The sequence below is a fragment of the Polyodon spathula genome, chromosome 10, assembly GCF_017654505.1.
Source record: "Polyodon spathula isolate WHYD16114869_AA chromosome 10, ASM1765450v1, whole genome shotgun sequence".
In the NCBI taxonomy this organism is placed as follows: domain Eukaryota; kingdom Metazoa; phylum Chordata; class Actinopteri; order Acipenseriformes; family Polyodontidae; genus Polyodon; species Polyodon spathula.
In genome coordinates, this window is record NC_054543.1 from 35981574 (window position 1) to 35992506 (window position 10933).

General features: G+C 34.5%; 1 protein-coding gene across 1 annotated transcript; it reads left to right on the forward strand.

Moving 5' to 3' along the window:
• Positions 1–7049: 7049 nt before the first annotated feature.
• Positions 7050–10272, forward strand: LOC121321467 (homeobox even-skipped homolog protein 2-like). Its single transcript, XM_041260429.1, has 3 exons — positions 7050–7470; positions 8130–8374; positions 9667–10272. Exons 1-3 carry the CDS (start codon positions 7050–7052, stop codon positions 10270–10272), a joined length of 1272 nt encoding a protein of 423 aa, XP_041116363.1.
• Positions 10273–10933: the final 661 nt, after the last annotated feature.

Genomic DNA, 10933 nt, shown 5'->3' on the forward strand with positions numbered 1-10933 from the left:
AATCTTCAAACAGAAAAATATTGTAGGTTTGACCCTACAGGACCCTTCAGCGTCGTCAGATGAGCTTTGATGAAGGGGGTCCAGAATACAGAAATACATGGTTTAAATAGAAGGCAAAATCAGCCCCCATTTTAGAGTCGCCCAGCTGAAGTCTTTGAAGAGACTTGTACCTGTGATTGTAATCAGTGTTTTAATTAGCTAACCAATTCATACATAATCAAGGGTACTCAGCCCGAGGGAACAACTGCTCTCCATGCCATAAACTAAACCAGTTTGTTAACTTGTCTATGAGATAGAAGCAGGCACCAACCCCCAAAGGGTCTTTGAGCTACGAAGGAGCCAGATCTTATCCTGTTTCTTAAGACAGGGCCATGTGCTGGTGTGTGAGACCATAGAGGTGGAAAGCTACCCAGTGACATGCAAAGAGAATTGTACAATTGTACAAGCTTTAAAATCTTACACAGTTGTAAGTAGGAAAAGAACACAAGTTCAACCAACAGTGGCTAAAATATTTCCCCTGGCTTAAGTTTGACAATGTTAAAAAAAAAAAAAAAATCCATCTTTGCAAGTTTTGTCTGGATGCAGGGGAACTGTTTGCAGGCAAGACTGCATTTTTAACACAGAGCCAGAAGTTCAAACGTGAAAATATATGAAATCACAGTCCTTCAAAACCGTGCTCATTGTGTGGAGAGGCGTACATCCAGAAACGTCAGCCCCCCCAGCCCCCAGCCCCCAGCGTTATTTATTTATTTATTTATTTATTTATTGCGTGAGTGTTTTGAGGGTACTACTTCAGCTCATTCATTGACTCACTGTGTGACCCGGTTGGGTTGGTGACCCTGCAGTTATTTAATCTATGGTGCTCAGTCTTTCGGGTAAGACGTTGCTCTAGTGACTCTGCAGCTGATGCACAGTTCACACATCCTAGTCTCAAGTCTCCTTGAATAATGGCGTCTGCTAACTAAACAAATAACAACATATTTCTAAAAAGTTTATTAAAAGAAAATCCATACAACGTCAAAAATATATTGTGGACAGTCTACTAAGCCTACATTGGTAATACATTGGAGGAAAGCGGTATAAAAAGCATTCACAACATTGCATTAGGTAAAAAACACTTTGAAACAATATATTGAGTATATTCTTAGAATTAAAAGTAAAGTTAGCCATCTATAATCTAATAACAGCCATGGCCTCCACAGATATTTTGATTATTCAGCTAAAAAATCAAGGGACATCCAAAATAAATAAAGTTAATCACTTTTTGGTAGAATTTATTTGACTTCTAAAAGCACAGGGCTATTTGGGTGCCATGGTTAAACCTGGTATCTAGCCAATCATTGTTATCATAAGCAAAGACAGGCTAAAGAAAATCAGATAGTGGATTATCTCTTTTTTTTTTTAGTATATTATATTTAGAAAAATACAAGTACAGTTTATTACAAGGACAATCTATCGTTTTCCTATATGAGAGATATTGATAAGATCTTTTAAAATAAATGTTCAATGCAAAGTATGAGGAAACAATATCAATGTGCCGTTGTTACTGAGAAAAGTTATAGAGAGATTAGTATAATACCTTGGTGTTAGGGAAAAAAGCACACTCAAGGCGAGTTTGGATTTATGTGTTTTTGCACGCGAAGAAGTTTCTTTTCCTTCTGCCTTTGATTTTGAAACCATATTTTGACCTGGCGAGAAAGAGAAGAAAAACAAAATCCGTTTTCAAAATTACTAAATGGATCCTAGTGTATAAGTGTCAGATCACATTATAAAATATTAATCAAAACGTCTCACCTGTCTTTCTGTCAGAGCAAGTTTTGATGAAATGTTTAATCTATTTTCGGGGGTAAGGAAACGATTTTTTTCAAAGGCTTTTTCCAGCTCAGCTCTTTGATGGTTGCTGTACGGAATTCTTTTTTTTCTCTGGCTCGTGGATGTCTTTGGACACAAATACGGGAACCCTAATGCTAAGAGGTGAAGAAAAATAATTAAGTTTCGTCACAGAGTATTTGTAAAGATTAGCACTTGCAAAACTGTGAAACACCACATCTCTACTATTACAGCTAAATACATGTTTAGTCATATGCAAAAGATATTATGCAAAGCTTCAAAGAATAACTTTTAGGAAGTCTATTATATAGTCTAATCGTTCCTCTGTGGATGCCTGTTGCTTTTGACTCAATTGTATATATTCGCGGTTTAAAATATATATTGTGGAGAACGTTAAGATAATACATGTAATATACGTGTCAATAAAGGTTTATCTCACGCATGCATTTATATTAAACAAAACGACTGTTTCTAGCTTTATAATACGATTTTAAATATAATATCCATTATATATTTAAAAATATATATATTAAAAAAAAAAAAAAAAAATCCACAAACCTAAAGCTCCTGGGACCGTGTGCATTCCAACTTGAAGAGACCTCGAAGGCATTCCATAGCAATGCGTATTACCGAAGTGAGGCTTGCTTAATTTTGCTTCTGTGCAAAGCGGCTCTACCTGGCCTGGGTAGGCAGGTGAGCCCCGAGGGTAGTCTAAAGGCCAGTGGTGATATATGGGAGAGCATGTTGGGTATTCACAGGTGTTCTGACAATGACTAGCGAATGAAGATATATGATTGTCTGCCGTTTGGAATTGGTTTGTAGAGTATCCGGACGCATCAGGTAAAACCTGAGTTCGTTCTCTTTCTGCATTTCCATGGGATTCATGGTAAAAACCAAAAGAACTCCAGCCTGTTGTCGGATTTAAAGGAGGAGTCACAGAGGAAAGAAAGCCCAGGCTTCCAGAACACATTTTTTCAATGGTCCTCATCCCATCTTGCAATATTCTACCTTTATCACTAGATGGCTCTAGGAGTTTGCATTGTGGAGAACTGGGATCCATCCATACGATGTTGTAGTAAAGAATATAACTTATTTCAAGCTGCAAGCAGGCTCCAACTTGTAGTATCTGCGGTTTGAAATAGTTCCTCAAAGGGCTTTTGCAGAATAGAAAACCAAACCAGACGATCACCGAGTAAACTGCGGTCTGTACTGTCTTTAAGTTCAACCTACTTGATGCTTTTATGGCTTGAAACCTACCGCAACGTGTAATAAAACTGGCATAGTCACTCTGCAAATTGAACTTTAGTGAACTAACGTCAAGGACATTACTGAGCGCCGCAGTTGAAATCCCATGTTGACACAAGGTTACGGTTAATTGCTGGCTTTCCTCTTCTTTTTCAATCGGTGGAAAAAGCCGTTACAGTGGTTAATCGTTTCAGCTGCCTTATCTACATGATTGACTCATTCTTTAAACATCATATTAACTGCATGTTATAGCCTATGTAATGTGATATATATATATATGTGTGTGTGTGTGTGTGTGTGTGTGTGTGTGTGTGTGTGTGTGTGTGTGTGTGTGTGTGTGTGTACATATAATCTGCAAAATACGCTTGCGTCACACAATACATTTATGGAGTTTTTTTTTTACAATTACATCTTTCGGCAATTACATTAGAACACATATTTCGTCTATGGGGCCTCTGACATTCTTTGGTAAAATAAAAATCTTGTAAACATGCTTAGGCTATTGTATAGGTTTTAAGCAAAGTTTCCCAACATTTAAATCAAATGGGAGCAAGATATACATAATGTGCGCGCGCGCGCGCGCGCGTGTGTGTGTGTGTATATGTATACACACACCACACACACACACACACACACACACACACACACACACACACACACACATACACACACACACGTTATTGTATATCTTTCCATTTATTTATCTATTCTCTGTCACTACCAAGAATAAGAAAATACAAGAGTTGGAGAAACATATAATTCAAAAGAATGTAAATGATACAGGAAAAACTCTTCCTGTTTTGATAATTGTAGTATAAGGAAGTATTCTATTCTTTATATATATATATATATATATATATATATATATATATATATATATATATATATATATATATATATATATATATATATATATATATACACATCAATCCAATAATAAAACCATTAATTGGATAATAGCTATAGACATTATTTTAAGTTTGAGAATGTTCAGATATAATTATAATATATGAATTGATTATGGTTTTATAATCAATTGTTAATCCATAGTGTAACTATACAATACTTACACTCAAACCTTACACATTAAGACAGTTTAGAATACAACCTTATATTCTGTATACGTTACAGACCATATTACATACTTAACTTACACAGTTAGAATGCTTAAAATTGGAAGACATTGGAACATGATTCTCAAGCCTGGACACCTAAAGATTCAAATTGGCAAACAAAGATCAATTGTCTAATTATAAAAAAAAGGCAACATATCAAACAAACAAACAAAAACATTTTACATTTTAGAGATATGGTTTGAGATATAATCTTGCATAAAGTCCATGTGGTTCTAGACTTTAAAGTATAAATCCAAAATGACTCTGCCCTCATTAGCAGATTCATTGTATTACCACCTCTGCTGCAGAAGCTGAGACTTTGTCGAGTCCTATAAATGTGAGATTTGAGGCAAGACCATGATTGGTTTCTTTTTAGTGTCTCATACTAGTTCTGCTGTACTCATTCAACTATCAACTAATCTACACGGGCATTTAAGAATATATACCACATGGGTCGCGTTACAATTGATAAACATTGCATCATATAATTATGTCAAGAGTGTGGATGATTTCAATATGTATTACTGTGCATGTAAGAACAATGAACACATCTTTATATCTAAACCACTGAGTTGTTAACCCCCACCCCCCCAAATACACGAAGAAAAAAAAACGTTTTTTTTTTTTTTTTAAACTCTCCTTTGTCAAATAAAAACAAATAAACTGTTGGTGGCGCCAAAGGATGCTTAAGCAGATTTTCCCTTATCACCGGCTCATCCCCTCCTCTCCCTGCCCGCACACACTCCAACACACTGCACCACAACATCCATCAAATCAAACGCGCACGCACAAACAACCCAGCCATACAGACCACGACACTACAGTGTCGTTTATTGTAATCTACGAGAATATTCAATATTTGCATTGTATTACTTCAAGATGATTTTGAGAAAGGTAATACTATGTAATAATGTAATAAAGGTAATATGTTTTTTACAGGCTATGGCAAAATGTGTATATGCACTGGATAGGGAAACTAATTAGTATTTTCTGAAGTTTGTTATTTTTCAAAATTGTGCTGGTATGTCAAGCTATTAAATCATTTCAGGATATACTTTGATTAAAAAAAAAAAAAAAAAAAAAAAAAAAAAAAAAAAAACTAGTATGCAGTTTGGTCTAGAAAGGTTTGGTCTAGAAAGGTAGAAAACTAGAAGTGTCCACATCACCTTTTCAGTTATTTGTATCAATAAAAAATGATCAAATAATTTTAGATTTTTTCTAGTCAGTCAATTGAAAATATCAATAAATAACGCTTAAAACAAATGTCAGCCTATTCAAATGGGAATTTGTTCAAGAAGTGGTCATTATAATTTATAGCAATCATAATATAAATGAAATTACCAGATTAAAATATGCAGGCTATCCATATATTGTTTAACATTACAAAAGGTTAACTGTTCAAAGCTAAATTACACGTTCCCTGATATCTGAAGTTTACTTTATGTCTGTCGAGCGTTTAGTGTAGAAAATGAAAGTGTTCCATTGATTATGAAAGATACTCCAATAATTACAACCCCAAATTTTATCTTCATTATCGTCGTTGTCATCAGCTTCATCATGACCAACACAATTAACATTTGAAAAGGATAAGAATTCAACGCTTTAATGGTATGTATCCAACCTTTGTATACAAAATAATTGAATTGTTCACATTATGCATTATTGGAAACAGATGTGTTTTGAAATATGTTTTACATTCACAATTTGTACAAATATATATGGGAAATACAGTTGTGGGCGTTTGACAGAAATGTATCCAACACGACTTGAATAATATTACCAGGAGATTTTAACTAACTTATTTGAAATCACATCTCTAAAATGTAAATCTAGTTAATAACGTAGATTGCATTAAAAAATACAACAGTTTTGTAATAGATATGTAATAAAGGTAATAAATAAAAAAAGTTCCAATGTAGAATAAAAGACAAATATTCAATATCGTATACAATAAATGCTATAATTATGTTTTAAATTCCATGTTTATTGATATAAAATATCGGAGCCATGAAGTGAGGCCTTCCGGAAGAGGCTCGGATATATATCTATAGATATATATATATATATATATATATATATATATATATATATATATATATATATATATATATATATATATATATGTAAATTAACACCTGGAGTAATGCATATATATAGCCAAACTTATGGGGAAGGAATATATAGCCGTAAAGCTGCCCCATTTCATACATTATTGTTCAGAAAACAGAAACAATTAGTCAAACATAACATTTTACACACTAGCATTTGTCTCTTAACCTACAAGATTTGTGTTAAATAAATTTGTGATGGTAACGAATGAAAATAAAAAACGGACAACAAAACAAAATCCGAGTGGAATGATGTAGCTAAATGAAGAAGGAAATGTTTCCCTGTTTATTCTATTAATCAGGCTGTCAATTTCGCTCCAGGGGCCAAACCCCAGAGCAATCCTCGCAGGCTCTGATCAGGCTAAAGACAACAGCTCTCTTGTTCACTTCTTCTCTGTCTCTCTACCTGGACGTGTTCGCTTGCCCACAGGACGCCTTTATCATCCTCTGACAGCCACTTGTATTTATTTGCTTATGAACCTGTTACAATAAATGATTATTCGAACAGCGTCATCCCTACCTTAATGACGAGCACTTTTTTTATGATGGATGACATTTCGGACTAGAAAGGATGCATGGGTCATTTTGACCAGTCATTCCCTCGCATTGGCATTCTACTATTTTGCGCCTTGCTCAAAGGACATAATAACGTTTAGAGATACTCGCAGGGCTGAATGTGAATTAGCCCCTGCTGCAACTCATCATTAGCAGAGCACCAACCCTGCAACTTTGGCTTTTCTATAAAGCTCAGATGATGGAAAGAATAAGAAAAGAGATGATTCTGATGGAAAGGGGGTTGCACAGCCCCGCTGCTGGTAAAAGGCTTTCGAATTTGTCAGACTCAGCTGGAAATGCAGTGTTGGAGGCCCTAGAAAATTCTCAGCACAGTGGTCGCCTCAGCCCCAGACTTACTTCTGCATCTCTACATAACAATATAGGGGATGTTCCTGCCAAAGGCAAGTTCGAGATAGACAGCTTGTTCAATACTCATCATCAGAACAGCGACAATAATTCTTCTTCAGAAATTTCTTCGTCTGAAAACAGGAAGAAAATCACCCTGTACCCAGAAGTTCACGAGACAGACATGGATAGTGATGTGGAGGTGGGCTGTTCATCTCACCGCTCTCCAAACAGCCTCAGTGCCGCCCAGCACAAAGAAAACAATAACAAAGGTATTTGATCATATTGATATGTAGCCTCTATTTTTTTTTTTTAAATACAGTTTCTTTTTTAATAAATTGAAGTAATAATAATATAGCAGGTGTCCGATAAGAAGATTACATTATATTTCATTTAAATATATCGTTCTGTTTCTTAGCAAGCAACAGCAAAACTAAAAAAAAGTACGTTAAATGATCATGTGAAAACACATCATACAGCCACCTACGCTATATCTATAGATTGATTTATTTTTGTTATTGAATATGCATTTTTTATTTCTATCAAAACACGTTTACTAATAAACATTTAAAAATAAAATGTTAATGTACATTATGATTGTGAAACACAGTGCTACGTGTTGGGATTATTCGCTTTGGTCATACAAGTATTTTAAAAAGTAAGGGGTAAAAGTTGAATGTTATATTTTTCTATAACATATATATATAATATATATATATATATATATATATATATATATATATATATATATATATATATATATATATATATATATATATATATACATGTGTGTATATATATATACACACACATGTATAAAAAGGCAATTAAAATTACTATAGTATACTGTTCACTGATTTAGAGAAAAATCTTAATATTACATGTAACTATATATCATTCTACATCATGCATTTCTTTTTCTTTTTTCTAGTTTTTTCAGACAGTAATTCAGCAACCTCCAACACAAGCTCCTCTTCTACATCCAACGTGAATACAAACGGTAATTCAATAGGCAATTCATGTTCCAATAATGATCAAGTGAGAAGGTACCGCACAGCTTTCACCAGAGAACAAATCGGCAGGCTCGAGAAAGAGTTCTACAGAGAAAATTACGTGTCGAGACCAAGAAGATGTGAACTGGCGGCATCTTTAAATCTACCAGAGACAACGATTAAGGTATATTTAAATTAAATATAATTCTTCTCCTTTTTTAATGTATTAAATATCTATATTTAATAACAACATCTTGTTAAATAAACACACCAAGATAACAAAAATGGTCTATGTATATTTTTTGGCAGGCTATGACAACACCAAGCGTAAAAAGGGTTGGAATATGTACCATGCTCACTGTTTTAAGAAAAAGGGTTGGAATATGTACCATGCTCACTGTTTTAAGAAAAACGTATACTCGCTGAAACAATATGTTTTCAAAACAACCAGCGGATATCTAAAATTATAATAAAAATTCCTATATTTATACAATATATCCGTTAATCTCAGTAAACATATTCTTAAATGATAGTAAAATGGCCCTCTTTGATATTGAGTAATCATTTCACTAGCCTTTATAAACACATATGAAATAGTAATATATTAATATCTATTCAGATACTTACAAGATTAATAATTGTATTTTGTCCTTAACTTCTGACCTCGGTTATGTTGACATCCTGCTGAAATAAATAACTGCTTTGATAATGACGTGTGATACTGCAGTGCTGAAAACTCGGATTTAGCATTTACACAGAATTACATAAATCCTGTATTTGGCTGTGGATTCAAGACACTAAACAGTGGTTGACCTCGTGTACGATATTTATATTGTACCTATACATTATCCTTTTAAACACTTATTTTCAGAAAAGGCTTATGATAGTAATAATAATAATAATAAATGGTCTTGGAATCAAATATTTTCTTGATATGCCATTTTTTTTAGGCTATATCTATTTTAAGGATTTATGTTAAATACAATGAGCTTAATATATATATATATATCTATATATATATATATATATATATATATCTATATATATATATATATATATATATATACATATAAAACACAACGGAATCGGTGTTTTTTGTAGTTTAGGCTATATAAAACACATACATTTTTACAATTATTTTAAGTTTGAAAAGAACACCCGTTAACTTTTCTGTTAGTTTTACAGGTAGGTTACTTTGTCGTCTTAAACATGACCTGTGTGTCAGATCTGACGCAGCCAAGACCGTGTGTAGGTTATTTCCCAATGGAAAATGTGAGGTGTGAGGCTATAACATTTTCATTTTGTTATTTTTACATTTTATTATATTCAATTTACAGATAAAAAAAAAAAAAAAAAAAAAAACGAAACACAACGTGTCGCTACATTTAAACATGGTCACTATGAGTGAGTTTATTTAAATAAACCCTGAAAGGTGTCATTCAATAACTCCATTGTCTTCCTTGTGCTTTTTATCAGGTGTGGTTCCAAAACAGGCGGATGAAGGATAAAAGGCAACGCTTGGCCATGTCGTGGCCCCATCCAGCAGATCCAAGTTTTTACACCTATATGATGACGCACGCAGCTGCCACCGGAAGTCTCCCATACCCTTTCCATTCCCACATGCCTCTGCACTATTACCCGCACGTGGGTGTTACAGCAGCTGCGGCGGCGGCTGCGGCAACTGGTGCCGCTGCATCACCCTTTGCTACCTCCATCCGCCCTCTTGATACTTTCCGTGCCCTCTCGCATCCTTACTCCAGACCAGAACTGCTTTGTGGCTTTAGGCACCCAGGACTCTACCAGTCCCCTGCGGGCTTGAATAGCTCAGCAGCAGCAGCAGCAGCCGCCGCCGCCGCTGCAGCAGCTAGTGTGCCACCGGGCCCCAGCTCATGCTCTTGTCTCAGTTGTCACAGCAGTCAGGCAGCTGGCTCCCTGGGCTCCAGAAGCAGCGGTGCAGACTTTACCTGTGCAGCAGCGGGGCAAAGGTCTGAAAGTGGATTTTTGCCTTATTCTGCTGCTGTGCTCAGTAAAACTGCAGTAACTTCACCAGACCAGAGAGAAGAAGCGTCATTAAACAGATAACTCATCTACCTCGTGGTTCAAAAGTTGGGTCCAGACATGCTTCATTTTTATATTTATTTAAGAATGTGTTCATTTATTTATTAAATTTGAATTATTTTAAGAAGATATAGGCCTATTGTTAATTATTTGTTTATTAAGACTATTTGACCTAGTCTTCCATACCACAAATGCACAGAGCTACAACGTGACTTCGCAATTAGGTCACCAAGTTTGTGTAACGAGTTTATAGAAAATATGACAAACTATTGCGAAGCCAAAACTTACAAACGTGTTTGACGCTTTAGACAATTATTTTGTTGAAAATAATTTGGAATTAAAGTCAATAACCCTGCAGAGCAAGTTAAAGACAATTGACGGCTTTATTAATAATAATAATAATAATAATAATAATAATAATACATGTTATTTAGTCCTCATCTCAGATCCTAATGCACATACCAGTTGTTCCAGTTAATTATTCAGTTAATTACTGTATTTTGCTCTATTTTTATCATTTCGATCATTTGGTGTTGCTCAGGATGAATGTAATTATATTTCCTAAATTATTTGTTATTGTATTTATTATATATTTTTTTGTGGCTAATTTGTCATTTTGAAAAAAAAATGCATATGGGGTATTTGAGAAAACATGGCTGTGCCACTTTTTGCCTCGCAGAGCTAG

What these genes read in the sequence shown, in the direction of transcription:
- LOC121321467 (XM_041260429.1), top strand. Translation starts at nt 7,050, where the DNA reads ATGATGGAAAGAATAAGAAAAGAGATGATTCTGATGGAAAGGGGGTTG. An exon ending in CAAAGAAAACAATAACAAAG is followed by an intron (nt 7,471 to 8,129) that starts GTATTTGATCAT and finishes TCTTTTTTCTAG; the next exon opens with TTTTTTCAGACAGTAATTCA. An exon ending in TACCAGAGACAACGATTAAG is followed by an intron (nt 8,375 to 9,666) that starts GTATATTTAAAT and finishes GCTTTTTATCAG; the next exon opens with GTGTGGTTCCAAAACAGGCG.